Genomic DNA, 26,315 nt, shown 5'->3' on the forward strand with positions numbered 1-26,315 from the left:
TCCCTGTGGTAGCAAGTTCCATATTTGCACCACTCTTTGGGTAAAGAAGTTTCTTCTGAATTCTCTATTGGATTTCTTGGTGACTATCTTAAATTGATGGCCTCGAATTATGCTCTTTCCCACAACAGGAAACATTCTCTCTGTATCCACTCTATCAAAACGTTTCATAATTTTAAAGACCTCTATTAGATCTACCTTCGAGAAAAAAGAGACCCAGCCTATACATCGTTTCCTGATATGTATACCCACGCATTTCTGGTATCATCCTCATAAATCTTCTCTGCAACCTCTCCAGTTCCTCAATACTCTTTTTATAATATGGCAACCAGAACTGCACCAAATACTCTAAGTGTGGTCTAACTAAGGTTCGATACAGGTTTAGCATAACATGCCTACTTTTCAAACCTATCCCTCCAGAAATAAAGCTTAGTGTTTGGTTTACTTTATGATGGCCTTGCTAACCTGTGGTGCATCTTTTAGTGATTAGCATATTTGTACTCCAAGATCCTTTTATTTTTATTTATTTAGAGATACAGCACTGAAACAGGCCCTTCGGCCCACCGAGTCTGTGCCGACCAACAACCACCCATTTATACTAACCCTACAGTAATCCCACATTCCCTACCACCTCCCTACACTAGGGGCAATTTACAATGGCCAATTTACCTATTACCTGCAAGTCTTTGGATGTGGGAGGAAACCGGAGCACCCAGCGAAAACCCACGCAGACACAGGGAGAACTTGCAAACTCCGCACAGGCAGTACCCAGAATCGAACCCGGGTCCCTGGAGCTGTGAGGCTGCGGTGCTAACCACTGCGCCGCCCATTTTGTTTCTCTACCCAACCTAGACTTCTATTCAAATGTAGTATAACTAGCTATTCACCAATTTAAATACAGTCCTGCCACATCGGGGCAGCAACGCAGCCTTGGAGCTCTCCTGCTGCTGACAAAATCTGGAACCGACGTTAGGAGGAGAGGTATGAATGTGAAAAATGGAATGTTTTGAGAGGATGGAAGGACAACATTTGTGGAGGGTGAGTCTGAGGGATGGATATGGCATGACAATAAGATGAAGTGAGTGTCAGTGATAGCTATTCAGATGGGGATGTGTGGAGGTGCCTAGAGAGAGAGGAATGGTGGAGCTACAAGGTGTGCTGGTCTGAGGAGTTCTGTGCAGGAGAAAGCTGGGCAAGTCAGAGTGAGGGGGGTTGGCACTTAACTGTGGCATGCCACTCATCAATCCTGCCCTTTCAGGTCATTGAACTTCTTGCGGCACTGTATCCATGAATGAGGGACCACACTCCTGCTGCTCACCTCCTCAGCGACTTACAGCCACGCTTGCTTGGTCTCAGAGGCTGTCCTTTTCTTTCAGTCCACTGGGAAGAATATTTCTCTGCTGGGCTTTACAGCCCATACATTGCTTCTCGGTTAAGACTCTATCAGTACAGTTGCTGTCTCTGTCTTGACAATTGTAGAATGGATCCATTTTGACCCCTGACAGGATCACTTTAAGTAACTAGGCTTGAACAGTCAGGTGTGGGTCATGATCATGCCTGCCAGTCAGGAAACAAGGAAGATGGATGCCAATACCGTAGTTGAGTTAAAAAACCACAGCAGAACCCGCTCCATGATCTTTTGGGTTGCCAACCCACTGCCGGCATCTAACCCCACCAGCAGGTCCAAGGGCTAAAATTCTGTCTGGTCTATCAACTTCCAGATCTGTCAAGTCCCGATAATTCAGGGAAGAGGAAACTCTGATTGTAGGGAATCTCCACACCACCAACGCCACTCTCGAACGTCATTAGCCTTATAAAGGCTGAGTAGAGTTTCCTAACTTAACTGAAAAATCACAAAAAACTTCCAGTGGGATCTGCCAGATTCCTGAGGAAATCTGATGCCCCTAATCAGGTCAGACCTCCTAGTTACAAATTAAATAAAATCTATAATATAAAGGCTAATAGCTAAAATGTTTGAGATCATCTACAGGAAATTGAGATTATGGTGCAGGACACCTAATCAAATAGGCTTGGTGAATGATGTCACAGAATTTCATTAACATGGACAGAAAGGTTGGTTGCTCTGCCTTTAGCTTTTCACTTTAAGGTGAACTCTTTCATTATATGCTTAATGCTTTGTGCGATCACTTTCACCCCTGCCAAGATCTCAGTTGAACCGGTTTACTTTAATAAAGAATTGCATGGAAAGTAAAAATTGAACCTTTCCATTTGATCAAAATCAATCATTCTGTACAGACTTGAAAAATATTAAGATTGGTGCCTGTTCACGGAACAGTGGCAAACACTTAAACAATATTTCTTTTGTTTTCATTTTGAAAGCAAATTCCAAAGCTATCAAGATCAAAATCTCCACATTCTCTTCTAAGTATTAAGTTCAGATTCAGATACCAATAAAACCTATTCTCTATGCAAAGATATATATTGTGTATGCAAGTATTTTGGGGGATGGATTTGAACTACAAAATGGGAAAATAAGAAGGATATGATCACTAGGATATTAAAGGTTGCACCACAACAAAGCTTGCCATGTTAAACTGTTCTGATAACTGGAAGAAGCAATACAATAGTAAAAGGACCTAGAGCAAATACTAATTGCTTAGATATTTTTGTTGCCCTTGAACTATGAAAATAAAATTTCAATTTTTCATAACCAAATGAGTGGGCCTGACTGTGACAGAAGAACAAAGTCAAGCATTCATTACCATGTTGGCTCTGCCAACTGAATGAAAGTTGGTCCTCCAGCTGCTCATTGTATTTTAATTTTATACAATGGATTAAAACCAAGAATTGAGGTAAAAATTAGATGTGACCTGTTTTTGGGTGCATAAACAATGGTGTGCAAGGAGTGCTGCCCCAACCGGGAAGCCCAAGGCTTGTCCAAGATTGGGCCTCAGGTCTCATTTCAATAACTTGGGTGAGTTGCCGGCGTCTGTCACACGTCCAAAGGCCATCATCGAATTTTGGGCTGCCTGTCTCGCCATTGATGGGAGGCTGATAACAGCCCTCAAGAGTGCTCTGGAGCCAGGAGGAGAACTCCCTTTCTTTTAAAACACACTTTTTGATTCAGTCATTGTATAGGCTGCAGTGACCATTGAGGAATCCTGACATCCTGTTCTCATCTGACATCCATAAAAATGCACTTTTCAACCAATAACAATTAGGAACAGGAATCCTGGCAAAAATTTTTTCATTCCCCGGTGCAAAACCACTGACACCAGTTTTAGTAGGTCGGTTGAACAGGTGCAGCCACAGCAACACTCATGATGCCTGACACTATCCAGGACCGATGAATTTGCTTGATCAGCTCCTCTGCCACTGGACTCTATATTCAGACCCCCGCATCATCACTGCATTGTAGCTGTAATATGTACTACCTAAAGAATGCACTGCAGCAATTTACCAAGGTTACTTCAGCAGCACCTTCCAGTTTCATGAGGCTGAATTTTATCCAGTCCATGGAGACGGGATGGGAGATGGGGTCAGACAAAATGACATGGGGAGGCGTCAGGCACCATGCCTGATATTCTCCTGTCACAATGTCATTTTATTTGTCGCGGGGAAGGTGGAGGACAGCCCTCCTGCTTGAGGCCTATTGAGCCACTTAAGGGCAGCTTCCCACCTCTGTTCCATTTAACTAATGTCAGAGGGGTCTTCCGCCTCGTGGTGACACTGCCAGGTGAGGCCAAGTGGCCTCCTAGCAGGCTCGGTTTGGGGTTGGTTCTCCTTTAGGGGCAATCCATAGTCCACGGAGGGGGCTGCCCCAGTGGTGCTGGCCACCCCCAAGGCAGGACCCTCCCCCTGCCCTCACCAACCAATCCACCACCCCATCGCCAGGGCTTGCCTGACTGGCACTGGTGACTTTGACCCCAATTATCTTCATGCCAGGGTGGTGTCCACGATACTGCTGCCGGCTGGGTGCAGTCCCTGCAGTAGCCACCGCTCCTGGTGGCAACTGCTGAGTTGCCAGCCATCCAATTGGCCGGCAGCTCTTGGGATGGGATTTTGTCCCTTAAAGGGAACAACAGCCCTGAAGGCAGGCAGTTAATTGCCTGCCCACAGGTGAATTTGGCTGGAGGTCCGACAAATGGCCGAAGCAGGGTCAGCCCCTGTTTTCTAGCTCGTTGCTGGGAACACTGCTGCCAAAATAAAATTCAGCCCCTTATGTCTAACACTGATAAGCCAAGGGCAGCCATACATTAGAATGCCTTCACCTCCAAGTTCCCCCTCCAACTCTCATACTTTCCTGACTTATGACATATAATGTGTCACTGGGTGACAGTTCCATCACCACAAGGAAGCAACGATTCAAGAAGAAGGCCATCTGTCATCTTCTCAGAACAAATAAGGATGGACAAAAAATGTGGGCTTGCCAGCATCACCTGTATCCCAAGAACAAATGTAAAAAGGCAAACCACGACAAAAACTGGGATCTTCCTAGTCTGAATGACTCATTATCACACCGGGTAGTGTGATCAATAAGAAAACACTGCCAAGTCTTTTCTGTGGAAAAGTAAAGTATGTTAACACAAGGAACTGCAAGTTCCCCTCCAAGACACACACCATCCTAACTTGGAACTATTTCGCTGTTGCTTCACTGTCGCTGGGTCAAAATCCTGGAGCTCCCTTCCTAGCAGCACTGTGGGTGTACCTAGACCAAATGGGCTGCAGCAGTTCAAGAAAGCAGCTCACCACCACCTTCTCAAGGGCAATTAGTGATGGGCAATAAATGCTGGCCTACCCAGTGATGCCCACATTCCATGAAAGAATAAAAAAAAATCTTCGGTAAAACCAGGCTAGCTGTGATGCCCTCAGTAGATTAATTGTCTATCAATGTTCGCTGCCTAGATTCATACATGAGGAATACCACTGAAGGTTTATGGGAACCATACTCGAGCAAGAGAGAGAAAAGGAGAGAAATTTGGGAGGAAAAGTTTTTTGAAAAATTCAACTAATTTCACATGTGCACAGCAATAGGGGAAAATAACACAATCTTAGCAGGTCAGGATAAATGAAACTGGATATTTTTTAATGTAGTTAAAAATGAGTAGAAAAGGACAGCTAAATTAAATCTCATGTGAGAGAAGAATTCAGCATCTGAATCCAAAAGTCTTTGCATCAAATATTTTTCTGAGAATTACTCATGCTGCAAACTAAAAAGCTTGTGCTGAACTACCTCATTGTGATATTGTCAGCAGATGGAGTCATCCATCAGCCCATTTCTATTTATTTTTACACCTGAATGTGTGCTTGTTCAGTCTGGAGCACACTGGGCCTGACCACAAGCAAACAGCAGCCTTCTGAAGATTGCCATAACAGGATAAGGATGTATTAACATTCAATGGGGTTTCCCCTCCACTCCCCTTCTTACTAAATTCTATTAATTCTTACAGAACAAAACTGACAGGTCTGTCACCAAACCAATCTACAAACGATTCAAATAAGGATTTTTTTTAAAAGTCTGCAATGAATCAAATTTACAGCTTGGCAGATCAGGGCTACACATCACTGAATAATTCAGGTGGAAAATCTTTTTAAGGATAAATGAAAAAAATAACCCAATAGGCTCACAAAGGGGCCTTCCAGCTGATGTGGGTTCGACCACTTAACATTTCAGAGGAAGAACTTCAACAAGAAATGCTGGAAAACAATGAAGGAATGTTCGTGGACAATTTGTTATCTAAACATAAAGCTGTCACCATTATGGAGGAAGGCCCTTGACTCCACTTTGCTGTCTTTTTAGTCTGGAGCATCTCCAACCCACCCACACACATTTACAATGGAGCAAACTCAAGGGAGCTTTGTCTCTCAGGTCTTTGGCTTATGTATATGCCTGAAAGCAATCTTCAATGCAGGGATATCATTTGCCAGTTTTGATACTAAGTTGTCATCCTTTGCTTTAAAAGACACCATGGGAGACAGTCATGTGAAAATTCCAGTGACATTTTGCATTTACTGCTCTAAAATCAGAAAACAGCAAATCCACTACTGGCTGTCATTCCGGTAAGTATTTTTAATGCAGGAAAACTGCTTGCTGTACAATGGTTGTTGATTAATTTGAAGGTGAAGGCACTGTAGCTTGTGGTAATACATATTAATCGCTGTCTGCTTCTCCCAGATATTAAAGGGGCTTATGTTACATAAGCATGCTTGACTTGGCACACCTGTTCCAGTCTAACCTCAAGTGTGATCACTGACTCCACTTGCCCTTCCACACTGAGCTGCTTTCAGGAAATCACACTTGAACAACAGTTGGATGATTCTATCCATCTACTGGATATCTCAGACCTGATAAATACCACATTCATATCCAACTCTTCACTAAATAAAATAAAACCAAGGTATCCTTTTTTAAATGTGTTAAATTGCCCCAATTTACTCTGTCTTCAACTTTCTCTATTTCTTTTCTATGGTGAGTCCTTAAAACACTGACTATTAAAATATAATGCTACTTAACCATACATTGTTCAGTTAACAGTCTCAACCTCTCACTTTATGGCATTTAGTCAAGTATAAGAGTAATTAATAAAAAAAGATTTAATTTCAAATAATTAGGATTTCATGAGAAATCATAATTAAACACAAATATCTTTGAGGTGGGGTTGATTTTAACCGTACCCGCTTAAAGGAATCTAAACATGTGGCAGTTGAAATGTCCTGGTATACTTCCCTCCCAAAAGGCCAACCAGATCCCACTGACTCCGAATTTTACTCGGCCTTCTGGATAGGCCACTAAGCTGCCTGCCCAAAGTCACTTTTTAAATATGTTGATCAGTGTCTGATGATGCCATTGATTCCGAACTATGATTTTAACTCAGGCTTAAACGGGGAGGTCATGGAGGCTTTCCCACAAGATTGTAGAGAGTTGGGATCAGCTGGAAGATAAGGAGGCCCAAACAACTATGTTTTTCACTTTGCTTCGTGCAGCCAAGTGGAGCAGAAGTGCTCCTCCGGACACCACAAGGAAGTCGCAGCCTCTCCTGCCCAGCACTTAAGCCCACCTTCTTCACTCCCAAGCGACCCTCCCAGAAATGCCTTCCCCATACCTACCACTACCCACCCACTTCTCAAATGGTATAGGCGTAATGTGGATTGGCTCTGTGTTAATGGGGGCCCAAGAGTTAAAATAGCTCAAATTTTAATTCTGTCTGTGCAAAACCCATCTGGAGTTAAACCTGACACCACTGGGTCTGCATGTAAAATTGCTTTGTTGGGGAAAAACCAGAAGAGTTGGGCACCATTTTCAACATAATGGTGTCATGTGGGAATCCATTTTGATATGAATCACATTATTAATCATGCATTTATAAACTGAAAAAAGATTCTGCAACTGTTTTTCTTAAAGACCATTGTTTAATGGAAGAAGAAATATCTGCTAGTTAGTTTAATCCTAATTCTTGTCAGGCTATGGTATTCAACAACATTAGAGATTAAATTGAGTGGTTTATCAAAGCCGTGAAACACGTTCTTCAAGGATGTAGTGGATGTATGTTTTTTATCCTTTCAATGTGTCTGTGGCAATAGTTTAGTGTGAATGAGTTAAGCGGAGATTCAGCAATTATACTATAAGACCCAAGACCCTTAGATATGTATCTTGTAGGACTCACTTTTGGCCAGGTCTTGGTTACATATTTTATTTCTTGTAACAGGCTGGACATTCTTTCAGTCACTTGCTGATCACTATTTTCTTCATACAGCTTCATGAAAGGAATAACTGCTAGATTTGTGCTTGAATAAATACTGCAATATTCACACAGTTTCTGTACTTTGAACTCTTTATACACTTGCCAGTGTGAACGTGCACTTTTTTTGTATTCTATACGCCTATGCTTTTTGCTCTATAATAAAATGTTGGAAAAAGTTTATGACCTGAAAGAGGTGATGGAATGTGATGAATGCCTGATATACATCTCTTTATGATGCTGATTTACCTTCAAAAGCTTTTGGCCCAGCTCCAGCTCTAAATGAATTGCAACATCAGTGCTAGGTTTGAAAGATACTTGTATACTCACAGTGAGGCTCATAAGGAGGAGGAGGGTCCCCACATGGAATGCACTCCATTTCCTGAAAGCCACCCAATTTGGTCTTTCTATAAAATCTGGGAGAAGAGAAGGTCATGTCAGTTTTATTGCATATAATTTTATGGGATCTAGTAATGCACTCAATGTGGCCCCCTGGATACAGGCTAGGAGTGGGGGGTGGCAACATAGGAACAGGAGTAGGCCATTCAGCTCTTTGAGCCTGCTCTGCCATTCTAGATAATGGCTGATCGTCTACCTCAACGTCATATTCCCGCACTATCCCCATATCCGTTGATGTCATTAGCAACTAGAAATTTATCAATCTCTTTCCTGAACTTACAGTGAATGAGCTTTCAACACCCTCTGGGGCAGAGAATTCCAAAGATTCACCACTCACTGACTGACGAAGTTCCTCCTCATTTCAGTCCTAAATTGCTTGCCCTTTATTCTGAGATTGTGCCCCTTAGTTCTAGATCCCACAGCCAGGGGAGACACCCTTTCTGCATCTACCATGTCTATCCCTTTAAGAATTTTGTTAGATCGCTTCTCATTCTTCTAAACTCCAGAGAATACAGGCCCACTCTCCTCACAGGACAATCCCACCATCCGAAGAATTAGTCTGGTGAACCTCCGCTGCACTCCCTCTATAGCAAGTATATCCTTCATCAGGCAAGGGGACCAAAACTGCACACACTAATCCAGGTGCAACCTCACCAATGCTCGATACAATTGAAACAAGACTTCTTTGCTCCTCTACTTAAATCCTCTTGCGATAAAGGCTGACATACCGTTTGCCTTCCTAATTGCTTGCTGCACCTGCATGCTGGCTTTCAGTGACTTATGAACAAGGACACCCACATCCCTTTGGACATCAACGCTTTCTAACCTCTCACCATTTAAGAAATACTCCGTTCCTCCTACCAAAGTGGATAACCTCATACTTATCCACATTATATTCCATCTGCCATGTTCTTGCCCACTCACTCAGCATGTCCAAATCCCCTTGAAGCCTCTTTGCATCCTCATCACAACTCCCATTCCCACCAAGTTTTGTGTCATCCGCAAACTTGGAAATATTACAATAGGTCCCCACATCCACATCATTGGTGTAGATTGTAAACAGCTGGGGCCCAAGCACTGATCCTTGCCAAACCTCACTGGTCACAGCCTGCCAACCTGAGAATGACCCACTTATTCCTACTCTCTGTTTTCTGTCCATTACCCAATTCTCAATCCATGCCAGTATATTACCCCCAATGCTATGCACTTTAATTTTACTTAGTAACCGCCTATGTGGGACTTTATCAAAAGCCTGCTGAAAGTCCAAATACACGACATCCACTTGGTCCCCCTTATCCACTCTGCTAGTAACATCCTCAAAAAACTCTAACAAGTTTGTCAAACATGATTTCCCCTTCATAAATCCACGTTGACTCTGCCCAATCAGAGCATTATTTTCTAAGCGTCCAGTAATCACATCCTTTAAAATAGATTCTAGTATTTTCCCTACTACTGATGTCAGGATAATAGGTCTGTAGTTCCCCTTTTTCTCTCTCCCTCCTTTCTTAATCAGCGGGGTTACATTTGCAACTTTCCAATCTGCAGGCACCATTGCAGAATTTATAGAATTTTGAAAGATGGTCACCAATGCATCCACTATCTCTGTAGCCACCTCTTTCAATGCTCTAGGGTGAAGATCATTGGGTCCCGGGGACTTGTCAACTTTCAGTCCCATTAATTTCTCAATACTACTTTTTTAGTAATTCTAACTTTTAAGTTCCTCATTCTCACTAGACCCTTGGATCTCAATTATCTTGTATCTTCCTCCGTGAAGACAGACACAAAGTAATTATTCAGCTTCTCTGCCATTTCTCTATTTCCCATTATAAATTCTCTTGTCTCTGCCTGTATTGGACCCACATTTGTCTTTACCATTTTTTTCCTTTTTACATACATGCAGAAGCTTTTACAATCAGTATTTATATTTCTTGTTAGTTTACATTCATATTCTGTTCTCTCTTTCTTTATCAATTTCTTAGTCCTCCTTTGCAGGATTCTAAAATTCTTCCAATCCTCCAGCTTACGACTTTTTTTGGCAACTTTATAAGCCTCCCCCTTTGATCTAGTACTGTTTTTAACTTCCTTTGTTAGCCACGGCTGACTCGCTTTCCCTATTGGGTTCTTTTGCCTTAAAGGAATGTATGTTTTTTGAAAACCATGCATTAATTCTTTAAATACTAGCCATTGCCTATCTACAGTCAAACCTTTTAATGTATTTTTCCAATCTACCACAGCCAACTTGCTCCTCATACCTTTATAATTGCCCTTGTTTAGATTTAAGACCCTAGTTTTGGATTGAACTATATCTTCTTCAAACTTAATGGAAAATTCTATCATACTATGGTCACTTTTGGGGTGCAAGTACATAGTTCCCTGAAAATGGCAACACAGGTAGACGGGTGGTGAAGGAGGCGTATGGCATGCTTGTCTTCATCGGCTGAGGCATTGAGTACAAAAGTTGGGACGTCATGTTACAATTGTACGTAATGTTGGTTAGGCCGCATTTGGAGTACTATGTACAGTTCTGGACGCCGCACTACAGGAAAGATGTGATGAAGCTAGAGAGGGTGCAGAAAAGATTCACAAGGATGTTGCCTGGTTTGGAGGGCTTGAGTTATAAAGAGAGATTGGATAGGCTGGGTCTGTTTTCCCTGGAGCGAAGGAGGCTGAGAGGGGACATGATAGAGGTATATAAAATTATGAGAGGCATAGATAGGGTAGATAACCAGAGTCTGTTTCCCAGGGTAGGGGTGACTAAAACTAGAGGGCATAGATTTAAGGTGAGAGGGAGGAGGTTTAAAGGGGATCAAAGGGGTAAATTTAGTGGGTATCTGGAATGAGCTGCCTGAGGAGGTGGTGGAGGCAGGAACAGTAGCAGCATTTAAGAGGCATCTGGACAGGTACTTGAATGAGCAAGGCATAGAGGGATATGGAATTAATGCAGGCAGGTGGGATTAGTATAGATAGGCATTCTGGTCGGCATGAATGCAGTGGGCCGAAGGGCCTGTTTCTATGCTGTACGACTCTATGACTTTTCCTTAAAGGTTCTTTTACCACCAGATTATTAATCATCCCTGTCTCACTGCATAATACTAGATCCAAAATAGCCTGTTCCCTAGTTGGTTCCTCAACATATTGTTTCAGAAAACCATCTCGGACACATTCCAGGAATTCTTCTGCAGCAGCATTGGTGCTCATTAGTTTTACCCAGTCTCTATGTAGATTTAAGTAACCCATGATTACTGCATTGCCCTTGCTACATGCACTTCTAATTTCCTGATTTATACCATGCCCTACATTACCACTACTGTTTGGTGGCCTGTAAACCACTCCTACCAATAATTGTTGTCCCTTGCTGTTACTTAGCTCCACCCAAATAGATTCTACATCCTGTTCTTCCAATTAAAGATCCTCTCTCACTCATGCACTGATCCCATCCCTTATTATCAGCACTACCTCACCTCCTTTTCCTTTTTGACTGTTGTTCCTAAATGTGAAATATCCTTTAATATTCAGTTCCCAGTACTGGTCACCTTGCAGCCATGTCTCCGTAATGGCAATTAAATCATACCTGTTTACTTCTAGTTGCGCCATCAACTCATCTACCTTGTTGTGAATACTGTGTGCATTCAGATAGAGTACCTTTAATTCTACCTTTTTAACACTATTCTGTATTTTGACTCTGGTTAGTTCTAGCATGTTTTGGCTGCTTTCCACTTTCATTCACAGCTTTTCTACTTCCCATAACCAGCTATGTTTTTCTCCTATCTGAATTCCCTCACAGGTTCCCAACCCGCTGACAAGCTAGTTTAAACCCTCCCAAAAAGCACTACCAAATCTCCCCACAAGGATATTTGTTCTGGTCCTGTTAAGGTGTAACCCGTCCATCTTGTACAGGTCCTATCTAACCCAGAACCACTCCCAATGCCCCAGGAATCTAAAGCCCTCCCTCCTAAACTATTTTTCCAGCCACATGTTTATTCTTTCCATCTTCCTATTTCGAAACTCACCGGCACATGGTTCTGGGAGTAATCCTGAGAGTACTGCCTTAGATGTCCTGTTTTTCAATTTCCTTCCTAGCTCCCTAAATTCTGCTTTCAGGACCTCATCCCTCTTTCTACCTATGTCATTGGTGCCAATGTGGACCATGACTTCTGGCTGTTCACCCTCCCCGAAAGAATGTCCTGCAGTCGTTGCGTGACATCCTTGACCCTGGCACCAGGGAGGCAACATACCATCCTGGAGTCATGTCTATGGCCACAGAAGTGCCTGTCTGTTCCCCTAACTATCGAATCACCTACCACTATTGCTCTTCCACTCTTCTTCCCCCTCCCCACCTGTGCAGCTGAGCCACTTGTGCCACAAACTTGGCTCTTGCTACATTCCTCTGATGAACCATCGCCTTCACCAGTATTGAAAACGGAAAACTGTTTAGTGAGTGAGATAGACTCAGAGGACTCCTGCATTACCTGCCTGGTATTTCTAGACTGCCTAGCAGTCACCAATTTCCTGTTTGACTGCACGCTCTTAATCTGCAGTGTGGCCACTTTGTTAAACACGCTATCCATGCAGTTTTCAGCTTCTCGGATGCACCACAGTGACTCCAACCTCCGCTCAAGTTCCAAGACGCAGAGCTCAAGTTTTTGCAGCTGGCGACACTTCCTGCACATGTGATTGTCTAGGCCATGTGAAGCATCCACAACTCCCCACATGTCACAGGATGGGCATTCCACACAGTCGAGCCGTCCTGCCATGCCTTAAGCTTGCTTTCAGATTATTTACTTTAAACTGGAGACTAGAAAGTAGAAAATAAAATTACTCACCCATCAGCTCCTTCTGTGTGTATAAGGTAGAGTTCAAGAAAAAAATGTTACCTTTCTCCTTTCTTCTACCTTTTTCCTATACTCCAATTATTAACCCATCTTTCCTAAAAGTATTGAATGTGTCAAGTTGTTTACAAACAGACACTTACACTAGATACTCACCAACCAATCAGCTTACAACTTTGCTGTGACATCACAGATTTTTTTCAAACTCAGCACTGGCTGATTCCAAGGAGCTCCTGATGAGTGCCTCTCCGACTCCCAGGGGACTCACAGAATTGCGATGGGAGGTAGAAGGCAGAGGGCCCGTTGCCTTCCCGTCACACCACAATTTAGTCGGAGGCGGGATAAGCTGATGACAGCCTTCCCACCCAGTGGCCATTCTGTGGCCCAAACAGGGGCCCCTCCAGCAAACCACACACCTCCCTGGACCCCCCTCACCCTGTACTCAATGTCTCCTCCCCCACGTCCCTCATTGTCAGGGCCTGCCAGACTGGCCCTGGCGACACCGCCTCACTTACCTCAGGTCTGGGTTTCCAGTGCTGGGTCTGGGTCCAAGGCTTGGTGCAGTACCGGCAGTGGCCACTGCTCCTGGTGGTGTTGCCGATAATACTGAATTGCTGGCCCTGTGATTGGCCAGCAGTACTTGGAGGTGGGATCACCATCTTTATAGGGACGGCACTGGGCTGTTAATTAACCCGGCGCTGTAGAATCATGCCGAGGTGGGGGGGGCAGCCTCCGAATGGCTAAGGCAGGATCTCCCCCGCCTTTTTGGCCCAACGTCAGGAGTCCAACTGGCGCCACTAAATTCAGCCCATATTTGCCTTTCTCACATTTTGGGATACAGAATCCAAGCACCCGGGAGCCACTCTAATCCTGCTACTCGGAGAAACTGCAGCTTGCTCACTCTTCATACCAGTACCAGCTGTAAAAGCTGAAGGCCTCAAGCCTTGTAGCAACAACAAGCACTACTTATATTTACAAAGTGCCTTTAATGTAATAAAACGTCCCAAGGCGCTTTACAGAAGCAGTATAAAACAAAGTATGACCGAGCCACAAAAAGAGATATTAGGTCAGATGACCAAAAGCTTGGTCAGAGGTAGGTTTTAAGGAGTGTCTTAAAGGAGAAAATTGAGGTGGAGAGTTGTGGGGAGGGTATTACAAAGCTTGTGGCCTAGGCAACTGAAGGCATGGCCACCAGTGGTGCAGCGTTTAAAATCAGGGAAGCACAAGAGGCTAGAAATAGTGGAGCAGAGATATCTTAGAGGGTTATGAGGCTGTATGACATTACAGAGATAGGGAGGGGCGAGGCCAAGGAGGGATTTGAAAACAAGGATAAGAATTTTAAAGTCAAGACGTTGCTTCACCGGGAGCCAATGTATATCAGTGAGCAAAAGGGTGATAGGGGGACCAGACTTGGTGCGAGTTAAGATACGGGCCGCAGAGTTTTGGATAACCTCAAGTTTACGGGGAGTAGAATGTGGGAGACCAGCCAGGAGTGCCTTGGAATAGTCAAGTCTAGCGGTTTTGAAGGCATGAATGAGGGTTTCAGCAGCAGATGAGCTGAGACAGGGGTGAAGTCAAACGATGATACAGAGGTGGAAATAGGGGGTCTTAGTGATGGCACAAAAATGAAGTCAGAAGCTCATTCTGGGGTCAAATGCGAACAGACTTCCTTAATCTCAGACTGTTGCCAGGGAGAGCGATGGAGTCAGTAGCTAGGGAGCAGAGTTTGGAGTAGGGACCAAAAGTAATGGCTTCAGTCTACTCAATATTTAATTGGAGTAAATTTCTGCTCATCCAGTACTGGATGTTGGATAAGCAGTCTGATAATTTAGCAACAGTAGAGGAGTCGAGAGAAGTGGTGGTGAGGTAGAGCTGAGTGTCATCAGCGTACATGTGAAAACTAATGCTGTGCTTTTGGATGATGTCACCAAGGGGCAGCATGTAAATGAGAAATTGGAGGGGGCCAAGGATAGATCCTTGGAGGACACCAGAGGTAACGGTGCAGGAGCAGGAAGAAAAGCCATTGCAACTGATACTCTGGCTACGATTAGACAGACAAGAATAGAACCAGGTGAGAGCAGTAAGGGGGAAGGATGCCTATTGGAAAGAAGACCATTGGAAGGAAGCCCAAGCATTTTATAATGTAAAATGCTTCTGCCGTTGAATAATTTAATACTCAAAATAAAATAATGGAGAAATATTACACTCTTAACATGGTTCTGTACCTTTGGTCTTGACTGTAATGTCATCTACAGTTAGAATTAGAACATTACAGCGCAGTACAGGCCCTTCGGCCCTCGATATTGCGCCGACCATCTGACCTACACTATTCCATTTTCATCCATATGTCTATCCAATGACCACTTAAATGCCCTTAAAGTTGGCGAGTCTACTACTGTTGCAGGCAGGGTGTTCCACGCCCCTACTACTCTCTGCGTAAAGAAACTACCTCTGACATCTGTCCTATATCTTTCACCCCTCAACTTAAAGCTATGTCCCCTCGTGTTTGCCATCATCATTCAAGGAAAAGGACTCTCACTATCCACCCTATCTAACCCTCTGATTATCTTGTATGTCTCTATTAAGTCACCTCTCCTCCTCCTTCTCTCTAACGAAAACAACCCCAAGTCCCTCAGCCTTTCCTCGTAAGACCTTCCCTCCATACCAGGCAACATCCTAGTAAATCTCCTCTGCACCCTTTCCAAAGCTTCCACATCCTTCCTATAATGCGGTGACCAGAACTGCACGCAATACTCAAGGTGCGGTCTCACCAGAGTTTTGTACAGCTGCATCATGACCTCGTGGCTCCGAAACTCGATCCCCCTACTAATAAAAGCTAACACACCATATGCCTTCTTAACAGCCCTATTAACCTGGGTGGCAACTTTCAGGGATTTATGTACCTGGACACCAAGATCTCTCTGTTCATCAACACTACCAAGAATCTTCCCATTAGCCCAGTACTCTGCATTGCTGTTACTCCTTCCAAAGTGAATCACCTCACACTTCTCCGCATTAAACTCCATTTGCCATCTCTCAGCCAAGCTCTGCAGCCTATCTATGTCCCTCTGTACCCTACAACATCCTTCGACACTATCCACAACTCCACCGACCTTCGTGTCATCCGCAAATTTACTAACCCACCCTTCTACACCCTCATCCAGGTCATTTATAAAAATGACAAACAGCAGTGGCCCCAAAACAGAACCTTGCGGTACACCACTAGTAACTAAACTCCAGGATGAACATTTGCCATCAACCACCACCCTCTGCCTTCTTTCAGCTAGCCAATTTCTGATCCAAAGCTCTAAATCACCTTCAACCCCATACTTCCGTATTTTCTGCAATAGCCTACCGTGGGGAACCTTATCAAACGCCTTACTGAAATCCATATACACCACATCCACGGCTTTACCCTCATCCACCTGTTTGGTCACCTTCTCGAAAAACTCAATAAGGTTTGTGAGGCACGACCTACCCGTCACAAAACCGTGCTGACTATCGCAAATGAACTTATTCTTTTCAAGATGATTATAAATCCTATCTCTTATAACCTTTTCCAACATTTTACCCACAACCGAAGTAAGGCTCACAGGTCTATAATTACCAGGGCTGTCTCTACTCCCCTTCTTGAACAAGGGGACAACATTTGCTATCCTCCAGTCTTCCGGCACTACTCCTGTCGACAATGACGACATAAAGATCAACAACAACGGCTCTGCAATCTCCTCCCTGGCTTCCCAGAGAATCCTAGGATAAATCCCATCTGGCCCAGGGGACTTATCGATTTTCACACTTTCCAAAATTGCTAACACCTCCTCCTTGTGAATCTCAATCCCATCTAGCCTAGTAGGCTGTATCTCAGTAATCTCCTCGACAACATTTTCTTTCTCTACTGTAAATACTGACGAAAAATATTCATTTAACGCTTCCCCTATCTCCTCTGATTCCGCACACAACTTCCCACTACTATCCTTGATTGGCCCTGTTCTAACTCTTATCATTCTTTTATTCCTGATATACCTATAGAAAGCCTTAGGGTTTTCTTTGATCCTATCCGCCAATGACTTCTCGTGTCCTCTCCTTGCTCTTCTTAGCCCTCCCTTTAGATCCTTCCTGGCTAGCTTGTAACTCTCAAGCGCCCTAACTGAGCCTTCACGTCTCATCCTAACGTAAGCCGCCCTCTTCCTCTTGACAAGCGCTTCAACTTCTTGAGTAAACCACGGCTCCCTCGCTCGACAACTTCCTCCCTGCCTCACAGGTACATACTTATCAAGGACACGCATTAGCTGCTCCTTGAATAAGCTCCACATTTCGTTTGTGCCCATCCCCTGCAGTTTCCTTCCCCATCCTACACATCCTAAATCTTGCCTAATCGCGTCATAATTTCCTTTCCCCCAGCTATAATTCTTGCCCTGCGGTATATACCTGTCCCTGCCCATCGCTAAGGTAAACCTAACCGAATTGTGATCACTATCGCCAAAGTGCTCACCTACATCTAAATCGAACACCTGGCCGGGTTCATTACCCAGTACCAAATCCAATGTGGCATCGCCCCTGGTTGGCCTGTCCGCATACTGTGTCAGAAAACCCTCCTGCACACACTGGACAAAAACAGACCCATCTAAAGTACTCGAACTATAGTATTTCCAGTCAATATTTGGAAAGTTAAAGTCCCCCATAACCACTACCCTGTTACTCTCGCTCCTGTCGAGAATCATCTTCGCTATCCTTTCCTCTACATCTCTGGAACTATTCGGAGGTCTATAGAAAACTCCCAACAGTTGGATAGCTTATCAACACTTACCTTAAACCTCACAGATGAATAGTGAAAGCTGAGTGGCATAATAGAGAGACAACTGCTACCTCTGGAATCTGACATTAGTTAGGGAGTTAATACCTCCAGAAGGGGAGGAAATTGGGGGAAAAAGGAACTAAGAGAGAGGGTTATGCAATATATAAGGTAAGAGAATCATAAAAGGATTCATTGAATTAAATGAAAGGAGAAGTTTATTCACAGGTTGTTGTGAACATGTGGCTAGAGATGGACCAAAGCACATGCAGGTCAGAAATGACACAATAAATTACCGTCCTTTGGAGCTAGAGGAAATACTTTTAAAAGCTAATTTTGAGTAGTTCAGTACTACTGTCTCTTTAAAGAACTATTGTAGGACATGGTGTTGAAGGTAGATACTCAACACCAAACCCTATGCACAGTTATAATAGTATGAATTGAGGTACTGCTGTCAGGTCAATCTCACAGAAAGCAAGGGGAAATGGTTTTAACCTTGTTTAAGTTACATTTCTGCATGAAAAAGTCTATTATGTTACAAAACTGGACTTTATGGAGAGAAAAATAGTTGATCGCAAAATATTTAAAATTAATAAATGTTTTTTTCTGTAGAATTTTTAATTCCACTCTATAACGCTTAGTATTAGAAAGGGTTTCATCAAGGACCTGGCTTCAAATCCATCCACCAACCATGAGGTGTTTTTTTGGTAATCCCATATGATTCCAAGTAAGCATGGGCCCATTCCACAAAACTGCCTCTAACCTGATACTATTTGGCACTAAATTGTCTGTCTCACTGGGTGACCAGAGGATTCTTGGGGAATTGGAAAACAGTGAAAAGTCATTCTAAAGGTGCTCTGAAGATCAGCTGGATCACATGGAAAACATAGAAAAAAAGTTTAGCAGTTGGGAGTCCTTTGAGTATTACTTATAAAATTGAGACATAACAAAAGGCTTTCTTATATCAATTTAGGTTAATCAATGGTTTTACAGGCAGGAAATACAGTAGGAAAAGCTTCAGACTGACTCACTACTTATTTGTCTGAAGTGTGACCAGATTGTGCAAATCACTATAGCAAAATTGCAGACTATTCTTCTCATATTGCAAACATTTTGTTTTTGGAGGCTTAAAAGGAGAAAAAAAACATTAAAACAAGTTGCTTGACATTCCCCTCTCTATGCGGTGATGAATTCTGATGTGCAGCATCCAAGAAGTTGAGCTCCTCCTTCATGCCAAATATGTATTTTCCCTACAACTCAACTTTCTTAAATGCTATCTCAAAATTGTGGAACTCTTTTCTTCCCTCAGTCTATCCTCTCCTCCAACAACCCACAGGCTTTTGAAACCCAAACTAGACGTCAGCTAACCATTACTTGTTTTCACTAACTCTTTTTAACCTTGGTGATTGTGATGCCAGGTCCTTCAGTTTGGGAATCTCAAAAAATTATTCTAATCATAAACACCGAAATCAATGCTCTGTAAAAGGTTTTTGTTCAACTAAAATGGGTCCGCTTGCTTGTTTTGTGCTGCACTGTGCTATACTTCACAAAAAGTTGCTCCTACACATAACAAGGCCAGGGACATAACTAGGCTATTTGAACAACTGTGGAACAATCTTCGTATCCACCCTTGTTTACAGTTCTCATTTCCTGAGTTAATTCCTCACGAAAGTAAATTGACAAAGCATTAAATTCAAGCATTTAAATAAAATGATAGACACTACGTTTTACAAACTGACCTTCCATTACCTCCTTTAAAAGCATATTTAGTGAGCAGGAATGGTAAAAGTGCTGCAACAAAAAAGCATCAGGCTGTACATCTCAGAGTGAGCAATAAACAGAATGGCAGGCAATAAAACTGTGAGACACGCTAATGGCTTGTAAAAATCTTTTCTAATTGCCACAGTTGTCAGTGATAGCTAAAGGATCAAGACGTCACACACAAAAACAAATAGTGATTTTGAAACCTTTGAACAATCTAATACCCCAATTTAATTTCATGATTAACATAAATAACATATCTTTTAAAATATTACCATATTGTAACAAATAAATTTAGGGTGGTACAGATCATGGTGTATTTTATTGCTCTGTGCAGCAGAGTAGTACATTTCAAGTTTATATTCATGGTTTCCCGTAACTTTCCGATTTTAAGGTGTTACAGGGAGATGATGATTGAAGGCTAAGTTTTTTTTGCAAGAAAAGAATGTTGGGGGATGGTCACATTGGATGGCTTTTGTGTAGCACCACATTCCCACCCCTCACCCCACTGATCCCTCACCTAACTGCTGGTTATACGGTAGTACAGGCAGAGGCCTGACAACATAATCAAAGGTACCTGACGCAGAGGGGTAAACACAGGCGAAGAGAAGGAAAAAATTAGAACAATGGTTAGAAATAACTGCAATACAGTGGCTGCAATACAATATCAATGTTACTTTTGATGATATTCTCATGATTATTATCATAAGATGTTAAAGTAACATCTACTCAGACCTTAGATGCCTCAAAATATTCAGGCGAAGAGCCATTAGAGTTCGGGGTGGGATAATTGGGCCGAGGCTGGAGAGTTGATGGGGCTAGGAGACAGATGGAAGATTGTCAAGAAGGGATAAGGGAATGGGTTGGGGATGATGGGAAGGGGAGGGGATGGGGTAGACAAAGGGACAGAGTTGGGGGAGGGAGAGAGGGAAAATATCTCAGCAGGGGTGGAGAGGGTACCCAGGATCTTCATCTGAGCTCTCCTTGTCTCTGTCCCTGTTATGTGTAGATGCTAGTTTTACTGAAGTATAGCACAGTGCAGTACAGAACGAGCAGGGACTCCCATTCTGAATAGAACAGTCCATTTGCAGGGCAATGTTTTCAGTGTTTATGATGTGAATCCTTGGTGAAGGGCCAGTATCATCAAGTTTGGAAAGAGATTCCACAATCATCCCTCTCATTGACAGAAATTTTGAGGTCTGACATGTTTAGATTAATGCAAGACCTAGGCAATGAAGTTTGATAAAATGCAAACATGTGCCACCATGGAGCAATGGGATATGGGATCGCAGCACACCTTTCCCTCACTCCCCAATCCCAAAATATGAACACACACCACTCAGCTCTTGATCTCAGTTGTGCTGCTGTGGGGAAGCACTGAGTGCATGCAGGGATTATGTAACAGAGAGGGACAGGAAACTTGATCTTTTAGATGACTTGTCCACATCCCAGTTGCTGCTTTTAGAACAACATGGCAAAGTTCAAGGGGAGACAGTCCTCCTGCTCTGCCTGCAGATCCTTTCTGTTAGTGCTTGTTATAACAAATTACACCTCTGTGAAATGCTTTGGGATGTTTTTCTATGTTAAAGGCAAAATCCAAATTGTTGCATGATTCAGGGAAAATAAGGAGAACATAACTTAGAAAAAGAGGGTTGCCAATCCAAAGTGAGTGACAACAGATTCTGCATTGGCTTTCTTGTTAAATTCTTCCAAATCAGGCAATATTTAATTTTGGTAATTTCAGTTGTATACACAGTCTCATTAAATTTCCCACAATCAAAAAAATGCTCTGTTACAACAGAAAGTGGAATAAATGACATTGAGGTGAATGGGGAAGCTTTTGGAATGGCTCAGGTGGATTATTTTGCAAAAGTGCACAGCTAATGAGCAGATAATTTTGTAAGCATCCCATGGGAACTGATAAGTGGGAATTTGCCAGCACTTTGAGTTGAGGGAGAATGAAATTGGGTCATCCCAGATACTTGCTAAGTATGCAGATTAAATCTGATGCTCCTTGAACCTACCCTGACAAGCAGTCTCCACACACAGCATTACTGGTGGCTGTGCAGTTGGCCTTTTGGATGCGGTTTACGAGAGCACAGTCCAAGCATGGCTTACACTTTTGAAATCCCCAGTCTTCCTTGAACCTGCTTGGCCTGCAGGTCACGCACTGTCCATCATCCCCATATCCAAACCCACATTCCTGTAAGGATTAACAAGAAATACCCACTGTTAGAGAAAAAAAGGAGTGTGAATAAGGAGAAATTACTATGATAAAAACAAGAGGCATGTGTAATGATTACTGCAGACAGGCCTCAGTCAGGAGACAATGGCAACCTTTCAGTGGATTCAAATGTCCCTTTCACTACTAATAATCTCCCTTACTGCTTTAATCAACACTTAATCATTCAGTTATTTCACAATACACAGATAATTTGAATGACAATAAGGCTTGAGGTCTCCTACAGCTACATTATTAATAGCTATGATAGAGTTTTTTTTAATTAAGTCAGTCATGTGAATGTCCAGGAGTAGGGAGTAAATGAAATGCTTTTACATTCATTCATGGTGTTGTTGTAAAATCTGAACAGTGCAGTGCGATTCATTTGTTTCTGAGGAACAGATTATTTCTGTACCTCTGTTTGAGGCTGAAATTCTATTTGTAAATGATGGTACTCAATTTCATTTGTGTGCTCAGAAATGTCATCTCCATTCCCCAGTACAATGAAACAACAGCAATAAAGCACTGAAACCCTGAGTATAATGTAACAATTCCGTGATTCCATCTGCTCTATTATTAGTCATCCATATGTTTGGTCGTTGACAAACAAACAATTAGTGTCATCTAGGTTTGGGGCTTGTTCACCAGCTAGGCCCCAGACTTTACCTGTTAGTCAGCTAACCAGGCCGGAATCCTTACTGCCTAAGCCTCAGACCCTCTGCTATCTAAATCTCGGATGCTGAATGCCAACTAATCAAGCCCGAATATTCATGAATCGCCAGACTTTGATTGCCAAACTGAACACTCGATATCATGTATAGGTTATCTGGTTTATACATGTAACTCAAGGTCACTTTTTCCTCACTGAGTTTGCCCTGCTAGGCTACAAGTTCTACCACCCCTTTCACTGTCACTCCAGATTCAAACTCTGACTTCTCTCATCTTTTTGTCCCACTCTGCACCACTCTCCTCCTCATGTCCCCTTTCCTACTTGGCCCTATTATCAATACATCCCACATCTCCCTTTTGGTTGTCCAACCAATTTGCTGCTTTTCCTCTGCTCATCTCCTTTCCAGCCGCAGGGTTGTGACCCTCCTAGATAGGCCCATTGCTTTTCTCTGCTCTGTCCATGGCATCCTTTGCCATGCCCATTGCTATTTAAAGCAACAACCTACTTCACTTCATTCCTCTCTGATGGCATAACTCCTGGCCACCTGTTTCTCTCTTAGGAAAACTCTATATCCTCCTTAATATCTCTCTGCTCCTCTGTAACCCCGCTCATCACTTTTGTGTGTACTCTACTACCCATTCACTCTCCACAATGTTGTACTGGATGAGTCTATCAACATCCTGAGCCTAACCAAATCTAACTTTACCATCAGGAGTCCATTAAAGCAACTTTGACAACTAGTGAGGAATTGCTACATTAAATAAATGGTCTCACTCTACTTAAAGCTGCTTTTAAATTCTTTCTGGTTTCTAATGAAACATTATTCATTCTCTAGTTACTTCATAATGTTTAATTAGCTCACTATGTGAAAAAGAAAAACCCTCTGAAGTCAGAGTTCAACAGGTTTTATTGGGTCATTATAGTGAGTTACTACCTTTTAAAGCTCCAACTCATTATTGATTTAATAAAACAGATTGTTTCTTCAGTGCATTATCTCAGTCATACAGAAAGAAACTCAGATAAACAATGTTTAAAGAGATATTACCAGCTCCCAGTCTTCCACACACATGGACCATAAGGCTATACATGGCCTCACCGACAACAAAACACTGAGGCATCTTGCATACGCACTATAACATGATCCAAATATCCCGACCAAACAAAACATGGCTTTCAAATAAACAGGTTAGATTCTAACTGCACAGATCCAAAATGAACCACTGAAACTAATGCATCTGCTTTGGTAAAGATCACTCCTGAAAAAATCTAATGTTGAAGACTTCAGTGTTTGTAAATACTGATTGGAAATTACTTTCATATAAAAGAATAGCTATCCTTCAATAGCTATTGGGTAAGGCACTGACAAATGTAGTGCTAAGCCATGCAGAGCAGAAGGTCGCAGGCTCAATAACTAGTCTGTGCTGAGTTTGTTGATAACAGCCAGGGAAACAGTAAGGGTGCTAGAATTAGCTTCAGCACCCCTGGCCTAAGGAGGGGCAAATCTCTAGGGTTTCTGGTTCTGATTGCTATCAGTTTACAAAAAGCATTTGATAAGGTGCCAGACAAGAAGGGTGGAATTTTATGCTCTCCCCTGCAATGGGATTGGAAGCAGGGAGAACATAAAATCGTGTGGGATGGTGGTGGTGGTGGGGGGGTCATTCCCGACATCATCCCGCATCCACTGTAATTTAGGACGGGGCGGGAAGGCCTCTGAACAGCCTTCCAGCCCTGCCACCAATTGAGGCCCTCAACTGGACAGTTAACCCCCCAGTTAAGGGCCTCTTCCCGCCGCAGCTGCAATTACCCGTGCGGCAGATGGCCATGTCACTGCATGGGAAGCGTGGTAGGAAAAAGCATGTAGGCAGCTTCCCGGCTCTGCGGGGTGTATCAGTGCCTGAACGAGGGACCCGGCATTGGTAAGGGGCAGCGGGTGGGGCGCCCGATGGGCAGTCCCCTGCCTTTGCTGCCAACCACCCCCCTCCCCCCACGACCCTCACCCCACAAGATCCCTCCCACCCTGACCTACCTGAGGCCTGGGTCCAATGACAATCCTCAGCCTCCAGGACGGACATCTCCAGCAGCAGCCACTGCCTCTGTGGTGGCGCTGCAGCTGCTGGCCTTTGATTGGACTTCCAGCGACAGGGTCCTAAATATCCTCTTAAGTGCCTATTTGGCACCAAATTCGGTGGGCCTTCCAGAAGAGGCAACGCAGAGATCTTGACATCAGTTTCGCCTGATGTCGAGACCCTCGCCCCTAACATAAAATTCCCCCAAAGTTATTGCACAAAATTAGGACTTATAGGATTGGGGGCAATGCATTAGCATGGATTGAGGATTGGCTAATTGACAGAAATCAGAGTAGGAATAAACAGGACATCATCAGGTTGGCAGGCTGAGGCACTGCAAGGCTCAGTACCTGGGCCTCTGCTATTTCCAGTTTATTATTAATGAGTTAGGGGGACTGAGTGTGATGTATGAGTTTGCTGATGATACAGAGTTAGGTGGGAAAGAAGCTGCAGAGGAACATAGACAGGTTGGGCTGGATTTTAAGAGCCTGCTGCCAATCTCAATGACGAGCTCAAATAATGGCGGCCTGCACGCGTGGGCCACACGCCAAAGAGCCGCTGCGTTCTCAAGCATGGCATCTCAAGCAATAACTATTTGCCCTTTCCCCCCAAAACACTTACCTTTTAAATGTGACCTTCCCTCCCCACCAGACTGCACAAAGTTTGAAGTTCAACCTTCCCACCATCCTCTATACCTATTACGTGTATTTGACCTCATTTTCCCCCACCCCACACTGAAAATCTTACCTCCTCCCCCATCCCCAGCAGTGTCACGCGTCCTTTCTCCAGACAGGGAATTGAAGACGCGGGAGCGCTGGCCGCCAATCCCAAGAATGCTGTGGGCCCTCAAGATTGCAGGTAAGTCTATGTAAATTTATTCATTTGAATATTGTAATTGAGATCCCGTTGCCCAGTGGTGGGGGGGGGCCACCACGGAGCCTCACAGCCACCAGGAGGATTCGGCAAGATCCTCCTGGCATCGAGGTTTGTGGCGGGCCTCTTCCGGACTCATCTTCAGGCCCCCTCCCACACTGCCATGGAGCCTGACGTCAAGGGCTTGGTAAAACCCAGCCCGTTGAGTGAGTGAGCAAGAACATGGCAGATGGCATACAATATGACAAAGTGTGAAGTTATCCACCTGGGTAGGCATGATTAAAAAAAATGTTTTTGTATAGTGAGAGGTTGGGAAATGTTTGCATTCAGAGGAATATGGGTGTCCTTGTACATGAACCACAGAAAGTTAGCATGCAGGTACAGCAAGCAATTAGGAAGGCAAATGGTATGTTAGCTTTTGTTACAAAGGGACTAGATAAGAGTATAAAAGTAAAGATGTCTTAGTACAATTATACAGGGCATTGGGGAGGCCACACCTGTAGTACAGCGTGCAGTTTTAGTCTCCTTGCCTAAGAAAGGACATATTTGCCCTAGAGGAAGTGCAATGAATGTTCACTAGACTGATTCCTGGGATGAGGGGATTGTCCTATGAGGAGAGGTTGATTAGACCAGGCCTATATTTCCTGGAGTTTAGGAAATGAGAGTAACTAAAACATGTAAATTCTTAAGGGGCTTGACAGGGTAGATGCTGAAAAAATGTTTCCCTGCCAGGGAATCTAGGACAGTGGGTCACAGTCCAAATAAGGGGTTGACCATTTAGGACTGAGATGAGGAGAAATTTCTTCATTTGGAATTCTCTACCTCAGAGAGTTGTGAATACTCAACTGAAATCAATAGAGTTTTGTGCACTAAGTGAATTCAGCGATATGGGGATAGTAAGGGAAGGTGGAGTTGAGGTAGATGATCAGCCATGATCTTGTTGAATGGTGGAGCAGGCTTGAAGGGCTAAAAAGCCTACTTCTGCTCCTGTTTCTTATGTTCATATG

The 26,315-nt window shown here is 43.4% G+C and overlaps 1 protein-coding gene across 3 annotated transcripts in view; it reads right to left on the reverse strand.

The window, feature by feature from the left end:
- Positions 1–26,315, reverse strand: part of tnfrsf19 (tumor necrosis factor receptor superfamily, member 19) — a 126,481-nt gene that overhangs the window by 56,368 nt on the left and 43,798 nt on the right. For all 3 annotated transcript variants that reach the window (XM_068032846.1, XM_068032844.1, XM_068032845.1), the window contains exons 4-5: positions 21,503–21,681; positions 8,028–8,113 (exon numbers count right to left, since the gene is read on the reverse strand). In XM_068032846.1, the coding sequence (XP_067888947.1) occupies positions 8,028–8,113; positions 21,503–21,681 (265 nt within the window). The remainder of the gene's footprint in view (positions 1–8,027; positions 8,114–21,502; positions 21,682–26,315) is intronic.

This window comes from Heterodontus francisci, chromosome 6 (genome assembly GCF_036365525.1).
Source record: "Heterodontus francisci isolate sHetFra1 chromosome 6, sHetFra1.hap1, whole genome shotgun sequence".
Taxonomy (NCBI): Eukaryota; Metazoa; Chordata; class Chondrichthyes; order Heterodontiformes; family Heterodontidae; genus Heterodontus; species Heterodontus francisci.